A 27,687-nucleotide genomic window follows, 5' to 3' on the forward strand; every position below is an offset into this window, starting at 1 on the left:
GACAGAGGCTGAGTCATTTTCCAGAGGCGATAAGATTTAAATTGCTTTAAGATGACATCTCTTCTGGTCAACTTCTTTGAGGAAACTCTAGCACCAGACTGAACCACATGGGGCCCTAGGTTTTATACAACTAATATATACAATTAAAATTTTAAACATATTATGAAAGAAGAGGACAGGATACTAGAAGAACATATACCAGATGGCCTCCCATGAGGAAGTGGCGTTTGAGCTGATAGCTGAAGGTGAATGAGCTAACGGTGTGAAGAGGATAAGGCACCTTCTGGGGCAGGTGCAAAGGCCCTGAGGTGGACATGACGGTGGCCATGAAGAGGAGAACTGCGATCTGCAGCTATAAAGGTCAGCTGTGACCCAGCTCGGAGATCCCAGGAAACACAGCACATTAGTAATACAGAGAAGAGACTATACTAGCTGAAATTCAGATGGCAGAGTATCAATTAGGAGGAGAACGATATAAAAATCTCTGCAGTGGCAAAATCAAGAGGGCTTTATGACTGTATGGTCCTGGGAGAAGCAGGGCAATAGAAGAAGGGCAACACGCTCTGAGGTTCTCAGAATGACATCTTTGAGATGGTGGAGCCACTTCAGAGAAATTGAGGCTAAAGGAGATAAAAGAACCAGTAACGAAGTTATCAATGTTCTTAACATGATTGTCTAAAGGTGTCTGTTGTCAGGCTAGTGTTAATGATAAAAGGTCCACATGACATTATTTTCACCTCCATTTCTACACAGCAGGAAACTGTGTCACCAGGGAGACCACGGCTCATGCAACATGAGGAGGGTCCGTCTAACACACAACCCAGCAACTGCACCACTGGAGAAATGAACATTTTCATTCCTATAAAAACCTGCATATGTCAATCCCTATAAACAGTACTATATATAAACTAGATAACTAATAAGGACCTACTGTATAGCACAGGGAAGTCTACTCAGTACTCTATAATGGCCTACATGGGAAAAGAATCTAAAAATGAGTGCATATATATATATGTGTATCACTGACTCACTTTGCTGTACACCTGATACTAACACAACACTGTAAATCAACTATACTCCAATAAATTTTTTTTAAAAACCTGCACACGAATGTTTATAGAAGCTTTTATTTATGACAGCCAGAAACTGGAAACAGTCCGGATGCTGTTCAAATGGTAAATGATTAAACCGACAGTGGTACGTCCATAGTGTGGACACACCTGACTTGGATGAATCTCCAGAGAACTGTGCTGAGTGAAAAAGCCCATCATGAAAGATTACACGCTATTTGATTCCATCTACGTAGCATCATGTCATGTCAACATTTTAGAAATGGAGGACAGATGAGTGGTTGCCAGGGCTCAGGGATGGGGGGAGAAGGAACAGGAGGGAGGTGGGTGTGGTTACAAAAGGACAACAGGAGCAATCCTTGTGATGCTGGAAGTGCTGAGGTCTGGACTGTGGTGATGGAGGCGCAAACCTACCCAGGTAATAAAATCGTACAGCTCGTAGCAGCGTCAGTCACAACAGCGCGGAAGGAACCCAAGTGTCCACTGATGGATAAGTGGATAAGCACAATGTGGTCTCTCCATACTACGGAATATTATTCAGTCTTAAGAAGGACAAAAAAAATTCTGACACATGCTATGATACGGATGAACCTGGAAAACATGACGCTCAGTGAAATAAGTCAGTCCTAGAAGGGCAAATACCCAGAGTAGTAAATTCACAGAGACAGGAAAGAGAATGGTGGTTGCCTGTGGCTGGGCGGAGAGGCTGGGAAGTTATTGTTTTATGGGTGCAGAGTTTCAGTTTTACAAGACGAAAGAGTTCTGGAGGTGAAGGGTGGTGATGGTTCCACAAGACTATGAATGTATTTAATACCCCTGAACCGTGCACTTAAAGATGGTTACGATGATACATTTTAAGTGATTTGTATTTTATCACAATAAAACAGTGAAAACATTATATAGCAGGAAATACACCCACATGCATACACAAGTACAAGTAAAACTGGGGAACTCTGAAAAAGCTCTAGATTTTAACAATGTCATTGTGACATTATACTTGAGGTTTGCCAAGTGTTACCATCAGAAGAAACTGGGTGAAGTGTACATAGGAATCTGTATTATTTTTTACTACTGCATCTGACTCCACAATTATCCCCATCAAATTTTCAATTTAAAAAAAGTAATTATAAGTGACGATTTACTACACACAAAACATGTTACATACCCTGGGCAGATATTACTCCACTGTCTTATTTATTATTTCACATGAAGAGATTCTTCAAGGATTCAATATTTCAAGAACAAAGAGATTAGTCCAAAAACATGCGATGCGTCTATGGCGGGTGTAACTTAAAATCCCAATCTTTCTGATTCCAAATATCGTGGCATTTTCACTACTGCCCGTTGCCTGAATGAACACTGCAACCAAAGGACTGCATTATTTATGTTTGTGTGACGGATGCAAGCATGGAGGAAGCAATGAGCAGGACCCCCAATGGAAAAGCTCGGGGGCTTCCCAGATAGAAGTCATCCCAGAAACACCTGCTATACTAGACGTCCCTGTGCCAGGATGCCACCAAGCTGAAATACAAAACACACAGGGGGAGGAGGGGCCCAGCAGGAGAACAGATATGAAATGAAACTTGCTCCTGTTTAGGAGGTTAATATACATATTTTTCACTGATAGTACAGAGAAAGGAAGAGATGCACAGATATTCCTGCAATGGGATCTTGCTAGCTTCTCTCTCTACTGAAGTCTGAGACAGGACAACTGAGGGGCAAAAAGCAGATGGATACTGAGAACAAGTGGAGGAAAAAGCCTTCCCAGGGCTCTCCAGACAGGGCTCCCGGGAAACGGCCATATCCTGCCTGGGAGGAGCAGCATCTGCAGGCAGAGCAGGAACCGGCCAGATGCTCTGGTCAGAGTGGCCACAGCACAGACTGATGCCCAGCACCACCAGTGACCCAAGAACGCCATCACTCTGGCCATGAAAAGGGCACTTTGAGAGCCAAACCCAGAAGTTCATGCATCTTTCCTGCCTTCTTCCCTCCCTCTTATACATTCATTCATCCAGTTCAAGTCTCCACCAAGCACCTCTCTACTCCAGGCACTTGGAGTACATCATGAACGGAATAGATGAAGATCCCTTTCCTCAGCAGGTTTGTCCTTCTTCTTACCAAAAGTTATATTTTTTCCTTTATCAACTACAAGGGCTGAAGCTTCCCATAAAAATGGAATAATCCTCATTTTTAAAGGGATGCATTAACCCTTAGAATATAATGTACATATATAAAGCATGCTTATGTGGATCTGTTTTTAAAAGTTGACACGTGTAAATTTAATGCACCATATTTAATTGAATCCAACACAAGGCCATGGCCCTACCATGGAAAAGGAGAGAGAAAGGAAGGGGGGGAAGGAATTAGACACTAGAAAAGCCAGCTTAAAACCTCTGAATCTGTTTTTTCATCCATCACATTAAGAGAACTTAGGACCCTCAAAAGTTTTATGCCCAGAGGGCTTCCCTGGTGCCGCAGTGCTTGAGAGTCTGCCTGCCGATGCAGGGGACACGGGTTCGTGCCCTGGTCCGAGAGGATCCCACATGCCGCGGAGCGGCTGGGCCCGTGAGCCATGACCGCTGGGCCTGCGTGTCCGGAGCCTGTGCTCCGCAACGGGAGAGGCCACAACAGTGAGAGGCCCGTGTACCGCAAAAAAAAAAAAAAAAAAAAGTTTTACGCCCAAAGATTCTGAGCCTTATTGTCCAAATATTTATAGAATATTTACTACATGCTCTGGGGGGGGGCATCAAAAAATTAGACAATTTCATGAAATATAAGCTTTAGTTGGAGAAAAAATAAGTAACAGTGAAAGAACAGAAGGGAGACAAGAACAGCCAAATGACAGATGGGAACAGTATGGAGCTCGTCGGACCATGAACCTTCCCCTCCTCCTTTCTTAACCAGCAGGATGCCTGTGATACACCCAACACTACCTCCAGCCCAATTCTCAGCCTGCTAAGTGCAAACCCACAGATGCCTGAGCAAGCACTTACCCAGCATCTCAGCCAGGCTAGAGCCAGAGCAAGACTCAGCAAGAAGCCAATTGCCCAAATTTCCCAGCAAGATGACTCGCCAGTGAGGCCACAACCAAAGAAGTGAACATAAGTTTACACCTGAAACTTTGCTGCTCTCAGTCTTCCAGCTGGAATACCAAGAAGCAAAGAAAGCCAGAGTCTGATTACAGATACACCGGAGACCAATGGACTGGCCCTTTCCTTTAACTGGAAACTTCTGAAGCAAACTTCTGAACTTGGCAGGTTCCAGCACTGACTTACAGCTAACTGCAGGGACAAAAAGAGGAAAACAATCTTTATAGATATGTTTATGGGTCTGTGTCTATACACCTGCACACAGATGCACAGACATGTAGATTTCTATAAAATAGATAAATAAAAACTTAGTATGACACCTTAGGTTTTAAACAACAGAAGGTGCATAATGTGTTGCAAGTTTGAAGCAATCACTTCAATGTTTCTTTCCAAAAAATTGAAGCACTTTTTTTTTTTTTTTTTGCGGTACGCGGGCCTCTCACTGCTGTGGCCTCTCCCGTTGCGGAGCGCAGGCTCCGGACGCGCAGGCTCAGCGGCCATGGCTCACGGGCCCAGCCGCTCGCGGCATGTGGGATCTTCCCGGACCGGGGCACGAACCCGTGTCCCCTGCATCGGCAGGCGGACTCTCAACCGCTGCGCCACCAGGGAAGCCCCTGAAGCATGTTTTTTAAAAGGTCACTTTCCAGCTCTTTCTGAGAAGTTCATTTCAATTAAGGGACTTATGAGTACAAGTTTTGTTAGTTTTCTCATCAAGTTTATAATTTAGGATATAAATGTTTCAACACAAACCACGACTATAAACTGGGTATGATTTGCCCTGAATGTTTGCTACTTTGAAGTAAATGTGATTAAATGAAGATATCTGAATTTAGGTGCTGTCGGACAATCATAGGTTGACGACTATCTTGAATTCACCTACCACCTGACCATTAAGAAATTGACTGTTTTTTTTCTAACAAACAACAGGGTTAAAACATGCAGTTCAAAGGAGATGAGGGCTGTCTTAAATAGGTTCCTTAAGAACAGATTTAAGCACCCCCTGAAAAGGTTTCCTTGTCATGAACTCTTGCTGTCTGGCAAGTTTTCCATTTTGTACTATTTTCTAACCGGTGCCCTTACCAAGAAAGTTTCAGAAGCAGAAATAGTTTTGTCTCTTTCTGTCAAATAAGGGACTACTCTATTGAAAGGACAGATATTGCTCTAGGGGAATTATAACACAGGTATGCAGAGCCCAGGGCGGGGATGGGGGTGGCAGTCAGAGGCACGTCTAAAGATGCCTGCATCCAAGAACAAAAACATTGAGGTCACAGCAAACAGTAACACGAGGTCACCAACAGCACCACCGGAAAGAGAATAAAGAAAGGTGTGAAAATTGATTTAGGGATGTGGCCATGCTTATTTTTATCAAACAGGACAGAATATACTCAAAATCTACATTAGACGTGAGACTTGGATCTCTTGAGGGAAACACACCAAATCTTTTCTTTATAAAAAAAAAATGAATCATTCAAAAAACATTTATTTATCATATACATCCATGTCCCAGGTACATTTTGTACATATTATCTAATTTTTTCTCAGTCAACCATATGAGGTAGATAATATTAACTCCCCTTTAGGGATGAGTAGGCAGACTCAGTAAGGTTAAGAAATGCTTCTGAGGTCATGAAATCAGGGTATAATTCTAGGTCTATTTTACTTCCAAGTCTGGGCTTCTTTCATATTACCCAACTGCCTAATCTAGCAGGTATGAGAGACTATATATGTAGAATACATAGACATATACGTATGCATATACACATACACACACACATATATAATATATAACCATGCATACACACACATATATATACATACACACAAATATATACGACTTTTAATGCATAGATGTACATATGTTCTAAATTCTTTACTTCCAGATTGAACTAAGAAATGTAGTCATCATCTATTTGACCTAGAAATAAAGATGCAAGGGACAGTTATATGACACAGTTTTAACAATGCCAGTTTTAAGACAAGGGTCAGCAAACTACAGCAAATGGACCAAATCTGCCCCAACCTCTGTTTCTGTCTGGCCCACAAACTAAGGATGGTTTTTACAGTTTTCACTGGTAGGAGGAAATCAAAAGAAGAAGATTTTGTGATGCATGAAAAGTAGATGAAATTCAAATTTCCATGTCAGAAAATAAAGCTTTCTTGGAAGGCAGTCACGCTTATTCATTTATGGATTGTCTACAGCGACTCTCACACAATCACAGCACAGTGGAGTCGCTGCCACAGAGACCATCTGGCCCGAAAAGCCTGAAATATTTACTATCCAGCCTCCTGCTTTAAGAGGAAGCTTTCCTGCTTTGCTCACCAACAGGCTGCCATTACTCTAGATAACAAGAAAGCACACATGGATAGCAGTAGTTCGTCTCAGCCAAGTACAATATGCTTTGCACTTCCTGGGGGAGCCTTGAACTCTAGCAATAACAGGGAGAAAGCCCTCTCCTGGCTTGATTTGTCTCAGCTCTTATATACAGGTGGTGTTTTAAATGCCCACGTAGCACTGGAGTATCATTACCAATTTTTAAAAGCATAATTGCAATATACCAAAACAAAACCATAGACACGAATTACTTGATAGACCTCAAAACACAGTCTTAAAAATTAAATTAAAAAATGAAGGAAAATCCAACTCATTTAGAAGGCAAATCCTCTATAAATAAGCTAAACTACTGAGAATTTATAACACTTTTGTATTCCAACCTGACTCTCAGACCTCATTCTGCACAATGTCCTTTGGCATTAGCTCGATTACAACTAAATGTTTTTGTTTTTACCAAACACATACATTATTAAGAAAAATGCCTTTGCTCTCTAGCCTAACCTAAGCTATGATTATTTGAAAAGTTGAAAGCTGAAGTGGGGGATGGGTATGATGGAATCACAGAGCCAAACTACCGTATTCTGGAATAATTTTGTCATCACACAGTATTTAATCTTACCTCACATTTTTTTTGGTGGGAGAAATTTGGCTTAACAGAAAATATAATGAATCCTCATTATTTGCTGATTCTGAATTTGTCTACTCGTTAGTTTTTTCGAAACCCCAAAATCAATACCTGCAAAGCATGCTTGGTCACTTGTGAACATGGACAGAGCGGCAAAGGTTGGAGTCGCCGGACACACACATCCCAGCAGAGGCCGGGCAAGGAGAAGCTCTGCCTTCCAGCTTCCCTTCTCCTGCCACTAACAAGTGTCCTTATCCTCGTCTAAATGTGTCACATTTTCACCTTTTTGTGCCTTTTATTGGCGATGCTGCTATTTAAGATGGCCCCCAGCGCAATGCTGAAACGCTGTCTGGTATCGCCAAGTGCAAGAAGGCTGTGATGTGTCTTACAGAGAAAACATCTGTGTTAAATAAGCTTCCTTCACGCCTAAGCCTAGCACTCTGGGCCAAGTTCACTGTTAAGAATCAATGATACACATTAAATAAGGCATCTTTACAGAAACACACATAAACCAAGGTTAGGTATTGATCAGTTGATGAAAGTCTTGTGACCACAGGCTCTCAACACGGGACTAATGCCCTATGTCCCCCAGAAGCAGCGGTCCAGTGTTTACTCATTGGGCGCTCACCGTGATGTTTAGAATAAAACTGTATTCGTGTGTTTGGATTCACACCGAGACCCACTTCTATCAAAGTTCTTGGTCATTGGAAGGACTCAATGCTCATTTTTGCTCTTGGTTCCCAGATATTACTGGCAGCCATGGGATGTAAAGACATGTAGACTACAGAGAATCCATATTCTTTCAACCACTCAACAAATAACATCTCAGGAGACAAGATGGTGCAGCTCCACCATCTTTGGAGCCTTGGGGAAAAGCCACTGCCTTTCAGGTAGGAAGCAACTGGTTAAACCAGTCACTAGTGCTGTTTTGTTTGCTCATGGAAAGCCATCCTGGATCTGAGTCTGCCAAACAGGAGACGGGAAGAAGTTTAACACTGCAGCATCTCCGATGCTCCCTGCTTTAGCGAGGAGCAAAATTAGCTTTCCATGCTGCCACTTTTCCTGCCACGTATAAGCAAAGCAAAGGTATTATCTCACCAACACAAACACTCCCCACAGAAGATGGGCTGGTGGAAACTGTCAGTCCCCTAGAACAAAGGGGATTCCGTGGCATCTGTCTGTCCTCCCACACAGAGCCTCGTAATTCCTTTCTGGTTTTGGTTTAAATAAAAAGCGAAGGTGGATCATATTCACAAAAACTGATTTTTTTTTATCCAAATAAGTTAAATAAAAAACAAAAACATAGGAAAAGAAAAGTTTCTGTAATGATGAAGAGTCAAAGCAAAACCACAAACGATAGACCTTACCAAATCAGGAACAAAGTACTGAAACCTTTGTTTATATGCACATTTTTTTTTAGCATTGTTATTTTATTTATTTATTTTTGGCTGTGTTAGGTCTATGTTGCTACGCGCGGGCTTTCTCTAGTCACGGCAAGCAGGGGCTACTCTTCGTTGCATTGCACGGGCTTCTCATTGCTGTGGCTTCTCTTGTTGCGGAGCACGGGCTCTAGGTGTGCAGGCTTCAGTAGTTGTGGCTCAGGGGCTTAGTTGCTCTGGGGCATGTGGGATCTTCCCAGACCAGGGCTTGAACCCGTGTCCCCTGCATTGGCAGGCGGATTCTTAACCAGTAAGTCACCAGGGAAGTCCATGAACATGTTATCAAAGTAAAGTTAAAACCTACTTTCTCTCCGTTAAAGACATTCAAAGGATAAGATTCACAGTGAAGCTAATTATCAGTGCTTTGTCTTGCCATTTAGGACATTCTGAAATGATTTCATCTATTTTTTCTACCAGTAAATAACACAACTTTCTTCACTTTTGTGTTTTCCCTTTTCCTTTTAAAAAGAAGTAGTGTTCTTTTCCAATATTTTCTAATCATGGCTCAAATGCCCATTCTATAAAATGGGATATGTAAAAAAATTAAGGCAGAGGGAAAAAAATAGGAAAGTGATAAGGAAAAGTGCTCAGAATCAAGAAGTGACAGACCACAGAGAAGTGGAAGATGTTCACCCAGAAGAAGGACTTGTCCTTGATCATCAAATAACAAATACAAACTGAGAAGGAAACCCAGAGACATGGTAAGCTTTTCAAAATAAATATATAAAATATTATCTTTGAAGATACGAAACTGTCACATGACTCCCTCTGCTTCTTCCTAAATGCAGCTCTGAGTCTGTAGTAGAGTGACAGCTTCATACGTCCTCACTGATTTCTTAAAACTCATCTTTTTTAAGCACAAAATGCTGAGGACAGGAGTACCTGCTTAGAATAGCTTTCCTGTTCGAGACTGGGTTCTATTTCACTGCCACATCTAATTCCCCGTGTCCTCCTAGAGGGACGAAGCAATTCGATTGTCTTGCACTTGGTATGAAGCAATTCAATGGTCACGCACTTGGAATAATGGCCATAAGCTAAGGAATTTATGGAGTTAGGGAATGTTCTCTTTTTCCATCAGTACATATCAGGATTTCCCAAGGTGCTCCAGGGAATACTGGACTCGAGATGCTCTGCTAAAGCCAAATGGACGTGCACACTCCAGCCAGGCACCTGCACCTGCCATGTGTCACCCGGGGAGATGCAGAAACACTCCCGGGCTCTGAAAGGCCTGGCAGTACAGAATGTGTTCTACTTCGTATAAATCAGTGCTTCTTCCCATTTGGTTGACCGGTGCCTTTTAACCTTCCTTGGAACACAGTTTGGAAAACACTCACCCACGCAGACCTTAAACACTGTCTCTGGGCAGCAAATGCCTGCCGAGCTGCTGCCACTTGGCGTGGCTTACGTGACATTCTAATAAAATAAGTGGGCTGAAGGCCAGTCCAGCGAAGAAAGCGAGGCTGCCGTACAGGAGTCCAGGAGGGAGTGTGATGGGAAGGGGTGGGAAAGATCAAGTATCTCCTATTCCCTCACCCCTTCATCCACCAGGAAAGATGGCAGACAGGTAAAGGGTAAATCTTGGCTTAGCCTCCCCGAAGTGCTGGCCCCTTGGTAAGCTCAGTGCACAGAGAACTGAGAGCACGGATCCACGCCTCCTCTCCTGTCAGGCCCTTCGGTGCTTCTAAGGGACTTGCTTTTACAGGAGGCTCTGGAGCAACCAGAAGGCCAGTATCTTCCCTGACTTTACCTTCCCATCCCTCTTGTCACTGCCCACAGCCTGGCATAACACCTTTACTGAGGGGCCTGGGGGAGGGATTTCAAGGCCACCTGTGCATTTTTTCCTTTTCAAAGCAACCATTTGTTAAAGATCACTGCCCTCCTGGCCTCCGACAGGACTCAGAATCACTATCTCCAAAAGCAGGGAGAAAGGCAGTGAGTGTGGGGTTCCAGGGGCGCCTCTGGGTGCAGGTGGGGTTAAGAACCCAGAAGAATCCATCAGAGGCCTCGGAAACTTGCAGGTGGACAAGAGGAGAGAGGAGGGGAGAAGAAACAGAATCAAAGTGAAATATTTTTTTAATCGGCACAATAAAGTAAAAGGGTGCTTGTGAGAGGAACGCGCTATTCTTAAAATGGCAAAAGGCAGTGTCTAAATCAAAGGAAGCAGGTGTCACAGCCCAGGTGCCCTGGTGAAAGCAGGTAGCCCGCACTTATGCTGCCACCTAACAGAGGGGCAGGTTCTACGTCACAGCAGTTAGGACAAACACTAATTAAGTAATTAAATACATGTTAATCACCAGATACTTGACGATTTATGTGTTAATGAACAGTAATTAACCTGCAATTAGCTGTATTCCATGCAGATTACCCCTGTGATGTGTACTGGTAGAATGTTTTTTTCCCTTAAATAGGAAAAGCTCCATAAAGTGGCAAGAACACTTTACTCTGCTAAGAACCATTTTGAAACTCTACACATGCTAATCTAGGTCATGTTAGCAGAAAGGTTATAAAAACAAAGAGGTGCCCAAGAGAACCGACTATGTTTATCCAAAGTACACAGTGCAGTGGTGTTTGGTTGCACCGAAAACCTCCCCAAATCCAACAATTTACAAGACTCAGACTCTGACCAAGAAGAGAATCAACTCAGTATCTTGCAGCCAAAGATGAGGGAGAAATGGACATTCTTGACAAAAGCATGGGAGGATCAGGTACAGGACAGACAGAAGGAACCCAGCCCAGCACGCCCGTTCCTGGTCCGCCCGCCCAGAGCACCTGCTCCCCAGGTGTAGGCAGAGTGCCCAGAGCACCACGATAGCAGTTCCAGGGCTAACATGCTAGAATGTTCTGGTGGGAAAGCCCTTGGTTCATCCCGTTTCATCCACTGTTTCACTGAAGGATTTGTTCCCAGAACCCTTTTTCATTGCATACCTTCTGCCATCGCACCAAACACACTTAAGGAGTGACTTAGCAGGAGAAAGCACTCGACTATTACCTGCTTCCCTTTTTTTCTGTTTTCCACAAATCTGAATCTCCATAAACTACCACCATTTATTGAGAGGCCAGCACATCCAAACTGTGTTCTTCCATTCATCTTCACACCCTGCCCTGCCTTTATATTTAGTTCCGTAATTAGGAAGGCTCAGTAAATTTAAGTTGCCCAAGCTTATAAGTAAACAGGGCTCATATTCAAATCCAGTTCTGTCTGATGCAAAGCATATGTTCTTTTACTACAGTATGATGCCGCTCATTTACAAGCAATATTGTAATATGAAATCTTTTAAGACTTAATTCATCAATCTTAATTCATTAGATCAAAACTACTTTACAAAGTGTGAAAAGCATCATATAAAGTACTATATGAATATAAAATATTTTAATATACTAGTATTTCAAGCATGTGCTCACTCTACATTAATTTTTTAGATCTCTGTCACGTATCTTGCAGCCTAAATACTAATGGGACGTCTGGGGGAAGTAGAGTCCCTGTGCAGAGAGTGAGGGTCTCTCAAACGTTATCACCTCCTTTAAATGTCCATGTCCTATTATCTTGTCCTCAGCTTTTGGTCCCAGAAACAGCCTATCTGTATACTAAGAATGCATCATTTGGATACCGACTCTTATGAACTATGTTCATAAAAGAAAATGTCACAGGCATGCATGTACACGTGATACCAGAAAAATAATTTTGTGTATTTTGCAATTAGAAATATAATAGTCACCTAAAGCAGAAGCACATCCTCAGGCTAGTACAAAACTCCTGATGGAGAAATCTGTCTGGGAAATTGATTTAAAAGCAGATGGCTCCTGCATAAGTCAGGTTTTTACGAACATCAGGATATGACAGGCATTTCCTTAGTAAGGGTGTGCTCGCCCCACGGGTGCAGCGGGGAAGCCCCCATCCAGAGCAGTGCTGCCTGAACACGGAAAACTGATTTTTCCAGCTTTTCTTCTGATCACCTCCAGTTCAGCTGACATATGGAGCCAAGGATGGAAATAGGATTGGTAGGTATTTTCCTTCCTCTCCACCTGTTGATACAATGTATTTTTCCCATGCCAACTGGGAACATGAAGTCTTAACATGGTGATTTTAAGGTCTATCTCAGCATTTGGGAAATTTCCTGCTGACATCTCTCTTGTATTGTCTACTGAGTGCCATTTATCTAATAGTTTATGTTACTATTAGGGTAATGACTTCACTATGTTTACTGTCCAGCAGATAAAGGGGAGAAAAGAGGGAAGTACAACCTTAACTATGCCTTTAAAACGTGAAAGGCTGAGGCTTGGTTAGACTCCTTGGGAATTAAATGAACAAATGCATTTTCAGTGGATCCAGATGCTTAACAAACTTTGATCCAGGTTCTTAAACATTTAGCAACACTGGTTTAAAGAATCTCTGCAAATCCACCTTTAAATCCAGAGTATGAAACTATCAATCACCCAGTGAACCAAAAAGCTATAATGAGAACTACATTCCAGTTGAATATGGTAAAGCAGGTACTGCTCAGCAATGTGAAAGAGGTCACAGTGAGGAGCAGGAGAGTTTGTGGGTGAGGGTCAGAGGCTCACAATTGGGAAGGCAAAATATTTTATTCAAAAGAGCCCAAGGGGCTTCCCTGGTGGCGCAGTGGTTAAGAGTCCGCCCGCTGATGCAGGGGACGCGGTTCATGCCCCGGTCCGGGAAGATCCCACATGCCGCGGAGCCGCTGGGCCCGTGAGCCATGGCTGCTGGGCCTGCGCGTCCGGAGCCTGTGCTCCGCAACGGGAGAGGCCACAACAGTGAGAGGCCCACGTACCACAAAAAAAAAAAAATCTGATAACAATTCATTCATTGGTATATAGGCTAGGCTACGAAAAAGCAACTGTATGGATTGCATGAGGTGACTGTAAATCAATCACACTGCTGCTTCTTTGTTATCGATGCATGAATTGTTACAACTGTAAATAATGAGTTTACTTTTCACATTATCTTTTCATTATTATCTAGTGTTAGTAATACATATAACATCTATGGTATTTGTATCGTATAAGACACTATTGATGTAGGTACTGACACGTGATTCATCTTATAAACAGATGATGTAAACTTAATGTATCAATAAATACAGTACAGTACCATAAATGTATTTTCTCTTCCTTATGATTTTCTTAATAACATTTTCTCTTCTTTAGCTTATTTTACTGTAAGAATATAGTATATAATACACATAACACAGAGAATATGTGCTAATTGACTTTTTATGTTATCGGTGAGGCTTCTGGTCAACAGTGGGCTATCAGTGGTTAAGTCTGGGCGGAGTCAAAAGTTACACATGGATTTTCAATTGTGTGTGTGTTGGGGGGTCAGCACCTTTAAGCTCCACACTATTCAAGGGCCAACTGTAGTTTGATAATTCCTTTTAAAGGCTGATCTCCTGAGACTGTTGATAAATTAAATCATTCCTTTAGTTCTGACTGTCTGAGCCAGGTATGTTCAAGGCTATTATGGGCTGAGTGCTGTGTCCCTTTCAAATTCATATGTTGAAGCCCCAACCCCCACAGTGATAGAATTGGGAGATGCAGCATCAGAGAGGTGATTATGCTTAGCTGAGGCAATGAGGGTGGAGCCCCATAATGGGATTAGTGCCCTTATAAGAAGAGGAAGAGAGACCAGGGCTCTCTCTGCTGCACACATGGGGAGGTCATCTGAGCACACACAAGAAGACCAGAACATGGCCTCCATAAGCCAGGAAGGGGGCCCTTAACAATAACGGAATCTGAGGGCCCCTTATTTTGGACTTTTCAGCCTCCAGAGCTGAGAAATAAAGGTTTGTTGTTTAAGCCATCCAGATTGTGGGCTTTTGTTTTTCTTTTTGTCACAGCAGCTCAAGCTGACTAAGACAAAGGCAAAACAAAAATTTAAGATCTGGATTGTAGCCAGTGTCAAAACTAAATGAATGCACCAGGCTCTGGCAGCTGTGGAGCCCCACAAGGGCTCACTCCTAGAGGTTTTGGGTGTGCATTGCTAAGGGGAAAGAGAAGAAGATCAGGGCAAAGGTGAGCAGGACAGACCTTCTGATCTTGTCTAGATGCCTGGAGACCAAGGAAGAGTCCAGTGCAGGTTCCAGAGGGGAACTAGCTAGGCCTTCTCTACTGTGGGAAGGTCCCCTCCAAAAGAAGTTTCTAAAAACACTCAGCCTCTTAGCTTAGCCCATCATACACAGCCTTATGAAGCCTGCCTTAGCCAAACCCACTTCCCTTGCTTCCATTTTAATACTACAAAAGAAGAAACTTTGTCCCAAAGGCCATATTTTTGAATTATACCCTGACTGGTTATCAACATATTTAAAAAAAAGAAGGATATTCAGTAAGTAGGACATTTTCCCTCTGCAAGAAAAACTACTTTTTAACTCTTTTTTTTTGTTTTATACATAAAAACAGCACATGTACATTGGGGAAAATTTAGAATATGACAGATGACAGAAAGAAAAAATTCAAGTCACTAGCTGGGGAGATACTACTTAATATATTTATTTCACCATATAGTTTAATTATATATGTATTTATATATAATTAATACATATTAATATTATAGGTGTTTATATATAATTAATTCATATTAATATATATTGATACACAATAATACATATTAATATTATTGATACATATTAATGTATAATTAATACATATTTGTACATATATTTAATTTAAAATTGAATTTAACATACTGCTTTACGATTTTTTACCAGTTTTACCCACTTAAGAAAATAAGCTGAGATAACATCACGAAATGATCTTTCATAACGTTATTCTTAACGGTTGCAAAATGAATTTTTGTATTGAGGTAGCATAGATGAACTCATCCTCTATTGTAAGAAATGTAACACTGCTCCTGGTGTTTCATTATTATAAATACACTGCCGTGAATAACCTTGTAGCTAACTGTTTGCTACCACTATTCATTATTTCCTTAGGATGAACTCCTAACAGTAGATTGCTAAAATTAGACTTATTTAAATATTTAACACTTTTAAAATGTATTGCCCAAGTGCACTCTAAAAGGATTTTAACAATTTACATGTGTGCTAACACAGCTTTTACTACCCCTTAATTTCCATTCAAGAGACATTTAAATACCAGAAATTGTTGCAGGTACGAGGGCACAAAGATAAAACAAGCACAGTGGAGAAAGGACAGCCTCTTCAATAAGTGGTGCTGGGAAAACTGGACAGGTACATGTAAAAGTATGAGATTAGAACACTCCCTAACACCATACACAAAAATAAGCTCAAGGGCTTCCGTGGTGGCGCAGTGGTTGGGAGTCCGCCTGCCGATGCAGGGGACGCGATTTCGTGCCCTGGCCTGGGAGGATCCCACGTGCCACGCAGCGGCTGGGCCCGTGGGCCATGGCCGCTGAGCCTGCACGTCTGGAGCCTGTGCTCCGCAGCGGGAGAGGCCACAGTGGTGGGAGGCCCGCGTACCAAGAAAAAAAAAAAAAAAAAAAAGAAACTCAAAATGGATTAAAGACCTAAATGTAAGGCCAGAAACTATCAAACTCTTAGAGGAAAACTTAGGCAGAACACTCTAGGACATAAATCACAGCAAGATCCTTTTTGACCCACCTCTTAGAGAAATGGAAATAAAAACAAAAATAAACAAATGGGACCTAATGAAACTTCAAAGCTTTTGCACAGCAAAGGAAACCATAAACAAGACCAAAAGACAACCCTCAGAATGGGAGAAAACATTTGCAAATGAAGCAACTGACAAAGGATTAATCTCCAAAATTTATAAGCAATTCATGCAGCTCAATAACAAAAAAACAAACAACCCAATCCAAAAATGGGCAGAAGACCTAAATAGACATTTCTCCAAAGAAGACATACAGACTGTCAACAAACACATGAAAGAATGCTCAACATCATTAATCATTAGAGAAATGCAAATCAAAACTACAATGAGATATCATCTCACACCAGTCAGAATGGCCATTCATCAAAAAATCTAGAAACAATAAATGCTGGAGAGGGTGTGGAGAAAAGAGAACACTCTTGGTTAATTTTATTTTATTATTATTATTTTATTTATTTATTTAATTTTGCGGTACGCGGGCCTCTCACTGTTGTGGCCTCTCCCGTTGCGGAGCACAGGCTCCGGACGTGCAGGCTCGGCGGACATGGCCCACAGGCCCAGCTGCTCCACGGCATGTGGTATCTTCCCAGACTGGGGCACGAACCCACGTCCCCTGCATCGGCAAGCAGGCATTCAACCACTGCGCCACCAGGGAAGCCCGAAAAGGGAACACTCTTGCACTGCTGGTGGGAATGTGAATTGGTACAGCCACTATGGAGAACAGTATGGAGGTTCCTTAAAAAACTACAAATAGAACTACCATACGACCCAGCAATCCCACTACTGGGCATATACCCTGAGAAAACCATAATTCAAAAAGAGTCATTTACCAAAATGTTCATTGAAGCTCTATTTACAATAGCCAGGAGATGGAAACAACCTAAGTGTCCATCATCGGATGAATGGATAAAGAAGATGTGGCACATATATACAATGGATTATTACTCAGCCATAAAAAGAAACGAAATTGAGTTATTTGTAGTGAGTTGGATGGACCTAGAGTCTGTCATACAGAGTGAAGTAAGTCAGAAAGAGAAAGACAAATACCGTATGCTAACACATATATATGGAATCTAAGAAAAAAAAATGCCATGAAGAACCTAGGGGTAAGACAGGAATAAAGACACAGACCTACTAGAGAATGGACTTGAGGATATGGGGAGGGGGAAGTGTAAGCTGTGACAAAGTGAGAGAGTGGCATGGACATATATACACTACCAAACGTAAAATAGATAGCTAGTGGGAAGCAGCCGCATAGCACAGGGAGATCAGCTCGGTGCTTTGTGACCACCTAGAGGGGTGGGATAGGGAGGGTGGGAGGGAGGGAGACGCAAGAGGGAAGAGATATGGGAACATATGTATATATATAACTGATTCACTTTGCTATAAAGCAGAAACTAACACACCATTGTAAAGCAATTATACTTCAATAAAGATGTAAAAAAAAAACAAAAAACAGCACAGAATTTACAGCCCATTTATTAGCATGATCAAACCCAGGGATAGAGGAACTGGGATTGATAAATCTTCCCTAATAAACACCAAGCCTACAGAGTGGGTTCCTGGGCGCCAATCATGCCGCTCAGATGACAAGCAGCCCTTGAGAAGACTCAGTCTTTCCTCCCTGGGTCTAGCCAAGCACCTCAATTAACCATGAGAGATGATCTTGGATACACGTTCCTGTTGGCTTCCGAGTGAGCCAAAGGAATTAAGAAAGAGAAAAGCAAAATACTGCAATTCACTTAATGCACCCTCTTAGCTTGAAATTAACTGAATTCTTAATGTGAAGTTATTTTCAAAGAGGCTGTGGACCAAAGGAGAAAGCACACAGAACGCCACGTCACTAATTTCCCACCTTTGACGCCAAGTCGGGATGCTCTTGGGGCACAGGCCCTCTCCGAGAGGACAGAGAAACCAGCGGGACCTCCTTGGTACCACTTTCTAACTGCTTCTGGCCTGCACCCTTCATTTCCTTTAAGTGCCCACTCCAGGTGGGCAATGTGGTCCCAACAGTACATCCCACAGAGCAGCTCCTCCATAACAAGGACTCGGTCTACATGCCATTTTCTTCCCATTGCTGATGGGGTGGGCGCAGGGCCCTGCATCTCACCAGCTGACCTCCACTACGGCTCACTTCCTAATGATCCATGATTCCTGAGATCCACTCATGGAAGAAGAGGCTTTTACTTCTACCATCAAGTGCTCTGTCTCCCTGGGTCAGATGTGGCTACTTAACATAGAAAGTAAAACATCCTTGCAGACAGCATTTCCTGCCCTGCTGCAGGTGGCTGCTTTTATTTTCTTAAATAGACATATAAATAAACAAGTTTGAATGGTGCATTTTACTCATTTCTCTAAGTAATGTAAAAACAAAGCCTTAATACACTCCCTATCCACGAGCATAAGCTTTCCTCACCTTGGTCTAAAAATACCAACACTTCTAATACATTCTCTGATTAGACTAATATAAAACTGATTTATATTTTCAGAAGTTAGAAGATGCATCAAAACAGGAAATGAAAAATAAAGGGCATACCTGATAAAAGTTAGGCCAGAAAGTACTGATGGCCAGCTCTGCCCTGTTCCATGTACGGTTTGGGTCTCCAGATATATTCCAAATAGGGTTCCCCAAAGGTCCGTTATTGACCTTCACGTAGACATTGAGTAACCCGGGAGCAGAATTACTCTTGCTGGATACAAAGTAGTGAAAATCAATGCAGTGGGTGTCATTTTCTTTGAGCTGAGGTAAGAGGAGGTGGGCTCTCTGTCCCTCAGATCTCCCAGACGTGTTCACCAACATGAAGGAGCCTGTGAAAAGAAAATCAAAGGATGGTCACAACCGGAAACACTACTTCCTGCTCGTACCTGAAAAGTCACCATCATTTCCATGGGTCGACACTGCAGTTTCACACATCTGACCTTAGCTTTGAAAGTCCCATCTCTTTCACACCTTTTCATCCCCAAAGTGCTCTCAAGGTCAGTGGGGATGGCAAATTCCCTTGATGTCACTGCAATTAGTTTCCTAAATAATAGGTATGTGCATGGTTTGCAGATCTGCACTGGTCGATCTGGTGGTCACTAGCCACATGGAGTTTTTTTTTTTAATTAATTAAAATTCTATAATATTGAGTCATATTTTAGATTCCACATATAAGTGATATCACATGGTATTTGTCTTTGTCTTTCTGACTTACTTCACTTAGTATGATAATCTCTAGGTCCATCCATGTAGCTTCAAATGCCATTATTTTGTTCTTTTTTATGGCTGAGTAATATTCCATTGTGTGAGTGTGTGTGTGTGTGTTGTGTGTGTGTGTGTATATAGATAAAATATATTATTATATATACATCACATCTTCTTTATTCATCTGTCAATGGACATTTAGGTTGTTTCCATGTCTTGGCTATTGTGAATAGTGCTACTATGAACATAGGGGTGCATGTATTTTTTGAATTATAGTTTTGTCCGGATATATGCCCAGGAGTGGAACTGCTGGAGCATATGGAGGAGGGTTGGACTGGGAACTTCGGGTTGGTAGGTGAAAATTATTACATATGGAATGGATAACAACAAAGTCCTACTGTATAGCACAGGGAACTATATTCAAAATCCTGAGATAAACCATCATGGAAAAGAATATGAAAAAGAATATACATATGGATAACTGAGCCACTTTGCTGTATAGCAGAAATTAACACAACGCTGTAAATCAACTAGACTTCAATTTAAAAAAAAGAGATGAATTAAAAAAAATTCAGCACCTGGACAAAAAAAAAAAGTTCTGTAATACTGAAAGTGTAGGTCCTCAGCCCCAGGAACCACATTTCAAGCGCTCAACAGCCACATGGGGCCAGTTGCTACCATACTGGGCTGCACAGATATTGAACTTTTCCATCATCTCTAAACAACACTGTTCTACAATGGTACCACCACTGAGTAATCACAGACACTCTGAGATTCTCATATAATCTAGAGAAAGGGAACAGATTGTTCTGGTTTGTGGAATCTTAGAAAATTGGCCTGATGATACTCCTTGTCATCAATATAACATGATTTTCTTGCAGCTCAGCACCCATCCCCCCAACTACTGTCACAACTGGCTTCTCCTCGACTAGGGGCGTTCTCATAATGGGGGGATGACGGAGTTTACCGATCAATGGCTGTGCCCATGGGGGACAGTTGTTCACAGAAGTCTCTGTGAGCTCCTTGTTTTCAACTTTTCATCCAGGGCACTAACCCACCCATGAGTACTGAAGAGTTTCCAGATGGATTCAAGCTTCCCAGATACCCTGACCTTGGGAAAGGTCACTTGGACTTTCTCCATGCCTAAGATCACCAGAAATAGCAACTAAAATAAATATATGAATTTTATATATCACACAAAGAAAGGTAAATCAAAATGTTCTAAGATGAACGGGAAAACAGGTCATCACAAGCCTTCTTTAGCAGAGAGGAAAACATGTATGGAAATTCTGAGGGGGAAGTACAACTAAATTTGGAAAATAAAGATAAAAAAAACACTACTCAGGGTGGTTGGACTCATGGTTTCTACGGCATGAAGAGACTATTACCCTCAGTTGAGTATTCCTTTAAAAACGTCCCTCACTGAACCATAATTTTCAAGGAGGTGTGTGTATGCACGTTTGCGGGTATATATATTTTAGTAAACACCCACACGTATCTATAAAGATACATACACAATCTTAGAAAAAGTGTGGAAATTTTCTCTCATCCACAAGCTGTGATTCCCTAAACAGCAAAATGAGAAGACTACTTTTCCCACGGAATTATCAGGAGGACTAAATAAAAAGCAGGAATGTAGATATATCCTTTATAAATTAATAGACTATTGTTAAAGGGTCAATATTACAAAATGTTTGCTTCTGGTTATTACCTCTCAGGGCCCCTTCATGAGATGAGCTAGTGTTAATGCCATGTAAGAAAAATAGGAACTGAGTCACAGAGAGATGAGGACGCATCTTAGCCAGGCTTTAGGATGAGTCAGTGGCGAAATCAGAACTTGGGGCCTCTGGGTTTCCAGCCCATTACTCATCCTGCTACCCTCCAATAACTCCACATTTCTTCATGCGCCATTTGAGCACATATGGAGAAAACAAACCCTTTCATGACAGTGAAGGAAAATTATGGGAGCTCTCTGAAAATACAGCAATTTTTCAAGAGATGAATGTTACGCACCTGGAAATATGAAAGTCAAGCCACAAGGGAAGGGTTATTGCGGAACATATATTTCAGTAATAAAGAAGAACGGCAAATGTGATTTAAGAAAGAGTTGGGGACAGAGAGAGGGATTTTGTGACAAGAGAATACCACTGCAGTGATTTGGGTTAGCTATGCTCTACAAAATGTGAAAAAAAAAGCTCTTCAAAATACACAGGGTCGACCAACCCCATCACAAATTGAAAGAGGGCAGTTGGTGTTTATGAGTTAAAAATCGTACTTTGTCGCTCTTAGTAAAATATAAGCGTATTTATTCCAAATTCAATCATTTGGGGCTCTGGCATCTGCAACATAGTTGCAATGTAGAATATTCCCTGATGGGGCTAAGGCATGAGTCGGCCTTGAAGCCAACTCTGAATCACCAAAAGCTTTAGTATTGTCACTCTGCCGAGAATATTACTTCTTGGAGTGTTTCCATCACTTAAACTTGGGCGACCAGAGATGGTAAATAAGGCAACATGCATAGGAGAGCAAAAGTAGGTTTCCTGCATCCTGGAAAGTCTAGTTTGGATGACTGGATGAAGAGTCTCTTTTCACACGTTGGTATAAACCAGGTAACATCCTACCATAGTTGTTCGGGAAATCACTGGGTTTCCCTAAAATACTATTTTCCCCAACTACACAGCCTATCCTTCAATATTTACTCATTAAGCTTCATTCTAGGACAAAATACCAATTTTTATCTTGAGGTCAAGGTGAAACTCAGGTATTTTAAGTTGCAAACACTCAAATGATCCTGATTTTTATGCTTTCTCCTTTTTTCCCCCCTTTTGAACCAGAATACAGTCTATCCCGTTACAAGGCATGTTGCTGCAATGCAGATTAGCTAACAGGATTAGCAAATAGGGGAGTGACATCCATATAACACTAGAGTCCCTTCAGACCACATGCAATTTTTTGCAGGACATTAATGTTGTAGAGCAATCAAGGCAAATTTTCTCTCCAATAAAGGGCTACGTGATGGCCTTTCGACAAAGGTGAAACTCCTGCAGAAGGGCCTTCGCTTAGGGTCAAAAGTGGCAAGAAGTTTAGTGGCTCTACAGAGCCATTCCTCTTCCCGCTCTGTGAGGTTGTCTGGGAAACTGCAAGACCAGATGAAGAAGCTGTGAAGCTTCTGCTCCCCTCCTGAGATTAGAGAGGAAAGCACACTGACTGATGGAGACGATGAACCCAGATCGTCTATTTCAGCTAGCAGAGAGTGGTCTCTATCAGAAGGGAATGACTGGCTCCGAGGTCCCCTCTGGTGAGAAGGAGGATGTGGAAGCCCTCAGGCACAGGGCTAAGGATGGACTCACAGGGATTCTAAGTGCCAGGCGGAAGTTAATGAGGCCAGGATTTTTATTAGGGCTGTGACTGTTTCACTGGTTCTCTGGCTACAAAGCTGTGTAGACTTTGAATAGTCAGCTCCAGTTTTCTTACAAGATCTAGCATTTTCGGTGCATGGTTTTGTTGCAATAGTCAAAGGGTTTCCAAGGACAGGTGTGTGGAGCTGGTCGAAACACCTGCTCTACCTGAACCGTCTTCCTACCTCACCGGTTCTTCCCTCTGGAAGCAGCTCCATCTAGACTGTCCCCTCGGTCACAGGCAAAGGTCCTGCTTCTAAACAGTCCAGAAACCAATGAGCAACTCGTCAACACACAGTATTCTTTTTACTGAGGTACAGCTGCTGTACCATATTATACAAGTTACAGGTGTACAATACAGTGATTCACAACTTCTAAAGGTTATACTCCATTTATAGTTATTGTAAAATATTGGCTCTATTCCCTGTGTTGTACAATATATCCTTGTAGCTTATTTTATACCTTATAGTTTATATCTCTTAATTCCATCCCCTCCTTTCACTTCCCTCTTTCCCCCTCCCCCTGGTAATCACCAGTTTATTTTCTGTATCTGTGAGTCTTGCTTCTTTTTTGTTATATTCACTAGTCTGTTGTACTTTTTAGATTCCACATATAAGTGACATCAACAGTATTTGTCTTTCTCTAATGCACACTATATTTTAGAGAAAAAGTCTCTCTTTACTGAGCACCTGTTCCCTGGGGTATAGTCCCCTGAGAAGTGTCGCTCAGCTGGTATTTCTGTGTAGCTGCACAATGAACGATTAATGCATATACAGGCATTTAGGACAGTGTTTGCCATATAGCACAGGCTCAAAAATTATTGGTGATTATCATTACGATTACTATGTTGCTTCATACCTCCTAATGCCTGCTTCTCTAAATTACCTGTAATTCTTCAGCATTTAGCTCTATATATTTATTTCTGCCTGCTTGTCCACAACCCTCCTGGTCCTATCCATTTTCACCTAAAATGGTAATGTTTAAGTTCCCTTTCTTCATGGGAGAGGAACATTAGTACTGAAGTTTTACAAAACCTTCAACTCGATCCATCTTGCCCCTACATTTAAGCTTTGGGAAGGAGATCTTCACTTCTGCGTGTGGTCACGAGGACTTATCACAAGGTTTGAAGTACAGAAGATGATATGTCAGCCGGCACTCGTACTCCTGGCAGTGCTGCACTATTGTCCTATGCTGAATGTACAGAAGAAAGTGGGAACATTTATGTTTAGCATTGTCTAGCAACTTGGAATCCTGGGGTAAATTCCCAGTTGTGTCTAAAGGGATAGCAGGTGAGATGCCTTTTAATTGTTTGAATTTATCACCCACCTACTATGGAAGGAAAGTCAACATCATAGCTGATGTTTAAAGAATTAAAAGCATTTCTATTCAATTCTAGACTATTACGTCTGCTTTCTTAAATGTCCCTATATGGCTGAATGTTTAATTTTCACCTTCTGGTTCAATGTTTGTACTGTGAGGAAATGCATTTCCAAAGAGTAATTGGGTCCCCCTTTTTGATACATCCTTACCTCAGTTTTTTTCCCCACAAAAAATACTCCAATTGGGCAAATAAATAAAAGAAATCAGAATTCAAATTAACATTGAAATTCTGTTTCTGTTCAGATAACAAACACCCTTAAGTCACCTCGTACAGAAGCGGAGAGAATATAACATTGCAGGTAAATGGAAAGATCTCCACGGAATGGAGCTGGCTTCAAAAGGGGCCATAGGGGCCTGTCTCTACAGGCAGACTTGCAAGGTCTTTAAGAATCATTATTTTGGTTTTTCTGTAAAGGAGAACTCTGTTATGAGAACATGTGATGTTCATATTCTTGAATCTTTGGGTGAATTAAATTGAGCTTAATCATATCCATTGGCAAATGCATTTGATGAAGCCACCGCCCATCACTGCTGGTGATGGTGGCAATAACGACATATAATTAGCTATTCCTTCTACCCCATCATTAAAATTTGCATTGGTGTTAGAGCCTCCAGATTTTTAAAGGCTAAAGGAACCTGCAAGAATTCTCCTCCAGCATTTGAGAAACTTTGTGCACACAACAGATGCAGCAGGAAGAGAGAATTGTGTGTGTTATTCAATACCTTTGCTGACAGAGAAGCAGCGTTTTATGAAGTTTAAAGCCATTACAACTTTCACTATTTAAGCCTCTTAGTTTCAGTAAAAGCACACAGATCATTGGCTCTTCTCTCCCTTTGGCTGTTTTGTCTTCATTTTCCCCTCTACCGCCAGGCCTTCAAATCGGTGGACTTACGATCCAAAAGCTACGTAAGTAGTTTACAAGTTCCATCTTTGCTAGCATATATCCAGAACCTGGGTTACAGGGCCACTCATTCTCCCTCTGGCCCGTTAGATACGCCAGTTGTAACAACTCAGTTATCTAGAGCAGTGCCTCTGAAACCATTGATGATGAAGGACCAGTTTTGTATTTTCTGCTGCAGCTCAGATCAAGTTTATGTAAAATACAATGAACATGGATTTCTAGAAAAAAGGAAATAAAAAGACATGCAAAATGCAAGCCCAAATTTGTTAGCTTAAACAAACAGAAAACTACTCTGTTAAATTCCTATAAAAATTTCTAAAGACTTGCCCTCAATTTCTATAGTGGTCCTGAACCAGGAACAATGTGGGGACCAGCTCTGACCTGCAGAGCCCACTGAGTGGCATGCACTTAAAATGACAATGGCTTAGCACCCCGGGTGCCCAAGAGGCATGTTTTCTAGGCAGTGGAAGAAGAAGACGGAGACAGAAAAACTGAAAGAAAGGAATGGAAAAAAATTCTCTCGTTTCTTGAGCCAGAGATAACGGTCATCAAGTCAACCCCTTTGGCTATGACAGAAAGTGGTACAAGAAAATGAAAAGGAAGAGTGGGACGCAAGTGGACACACAGAGAAGAGACGGACTCAACTATGGTGAATGGAACAGAAAAAGAACCGGTTTCAAGGCAAGGAGAAAAGAAGAGAGCTGGTGGGCAAGGCACACAGAGTCACCATATACCTGGGCTGTTCTTAAGGAATAGAGAATGCAGGGAAGTAAGACATGCAGTTAGTGCTCAGGCCAATTCACTAAATTCTCCCAATAGTAAAGACTGGAAGAAACGCAAAGAAGTCCTTAACTCACCAAAGTGGCCCACTGACACCATCTGATAGAGCTGGAGCGACTGAATTTTTTACATTCAAGCTCCGGAGGCAATGCCCCAAAAGCAATATTTCTCAAACATTTTCACCATAACTCATTGTATCAAACAGACAGCATGCTGCAAGGCAGCATACGTGTGTGATGCTGTGCGTGCACACAAACACACACATATTCGGACAAAACTCTCATGAAAAAAATGCATCACTATGTTTCTTACCATGTGTGTCTGTGCATTATACTCCCATTTCCTGTTCTACCCTATTTCATCTCGCAACATAAATAAGTCAATGAACGTTGGATATGACCCACAACTGATTTCATAGCCCAAGACTGCTTTAAGGCCGTACTTTAAGGCCCCCCAGTACCCCCAAACCAAGAAGATCTAACCTGTGCTCTGCCTCCTCAGTGAGAAAGCTTCTTCTTTTTAATTTGTAATTTTAAATTTGATTGTACCCCTCAAATATCAAAATACTAAAATACTATATCCCTTCTCCTGCTCCCTCAGCCAGTATAACAATGGTCCTAAAGACAATGTCTTTTCTGATGAGAAACCTTGTGAAATAGGGAAGATGAAGACTGTGGAGAAATAAATGAACTCGGGAACAAAGCTCCAAGGGAACAAAACCTCAGCGGGGAGGTGCCACCAGCACTTCAAAAGCACTTATTAGCACCCATATCAGCCTGATGAAGCCTCCTTCTCCACGGCCACACTCCTGTTCTACAGACCAGGCGTCAAGCATCCTTCCTTTTTCCAAGGGCCTTTTCTGCACTCCTTTCGAAAATGTAACCCGAGCACAAATGTGAAATACGTTATTTTGCAACCACTAGAGAAGAAAACTTTTTTTTTTTTTGCGGTACGCGGGCCTCTCACTGTTGTGGCCTCTCCCATTGCGGAGCACAGGCTCCGGACGCGCAGGCTCAGCGGCCATGGCTCACGGGCCCAGCCGCTCCGCGGCATGGGGGATCTTCCCGGACCGGGGCACGAACCCGTGTCCCCTGCATCGGCAGGCGGACTCTCAACCACTGCGCCACCAGGGAAGCCCGAGAAGAAAACTTTCAATAAAAAAATTCTCTCTTCATCCAGATGTCCTCTGTCACTTTCTATTTTTCCCCTCTCTCTTCTTGCCTTCCTTGTGGATTCTCAATAATTACTGAGCTAGAAGAACATCTGTTAGTTGCAATGACTTTTGCCATGTTCCTAAAACTCTGGTGAAAATACAGTAAGATGGCAAAGAAGCAACACCATCCCACAGGGAAGCTCAAGCTATACTCTCCAACTGCATGATCTCTTCCCTCCTGAAGAGCCCAGTACGTGCTCTCAGCAGGAGGGAAGCTGGGGACTCATGTGGCCCGGCCTTCTTGCATGTCACACTGGCTAGTAAAAGGCACTCTGTGCTCCCCAAGGGAATTCCGCATCAATCTAGGTGCTATAAAATTAATAATAAGCATAGTTCAACTATTTACAATAGTCCGGACATGGAAGCAACCTCAATGTCCATTGACAGATGAATGGATAAAGAAGATGTGGTATATATCAATATATATAATGGAATATTACTCAACCATAAAAGAGAATGGAATAATGCCATTTGCAGCAATAGGGATGGACCTAGAGATGATCATACCAAGTGAAGTAAATCAGATAGAGAAAGACAAATATCACATGACATCACTTATATGCGGAATCTAAAACAAAGTGATACAAATGAACTTATTTACAAAACAGAAATAGACTCACAGACACAGAAAACAAACTTATGGTTACCAAAGGGGAAAGGGGGAGAGAGA

The 27,687-nt window shown here is 41.9% G+C and overlaps 1 protein-coding gene across 1 annotated transcript in view; it reads right to left on the reverse strand.

Annotated features, from left to right (window-relative positions):
* The window catches only part of PTPRM (protein tyrosine phosphatase receptor type M), a 750,850-nt gene that overhangs the window by 455,749 nt on the left and 267,414 nt on the right, over nt 1-27,687 (reverse strand). Inside the window, exon 3 of the mRNA XM_089894939.1 lies at nt 18,697-18,968. Within this exon, the coding sequence (XP_089751065.1) occupies nt 18,697-18,968 (272 nt within the window). The remainder of the gene's footprint in view (nt 1-18,696; nt 18,969-27,687) is intronic.

The sequence above is a fragment of the Delphinapterus leucas genome, chromosome 14 (assembly GCF_059928025.1).
Source record: "Delphinapterus leucas isolate spDelLeu-1000000601 "Yukka" chromosome 14, BTC_Dleu_Yukka2, whole genome shotgun sequence".
In the NCBI taxonomy this organism is placed as follows: domain Eukaryota; kingdom Metazoa; phylum Chordata; class Mammalia; order Artiodactyla; family Monodontidae; genus Delphinapterus; species Delphinapterus leucas.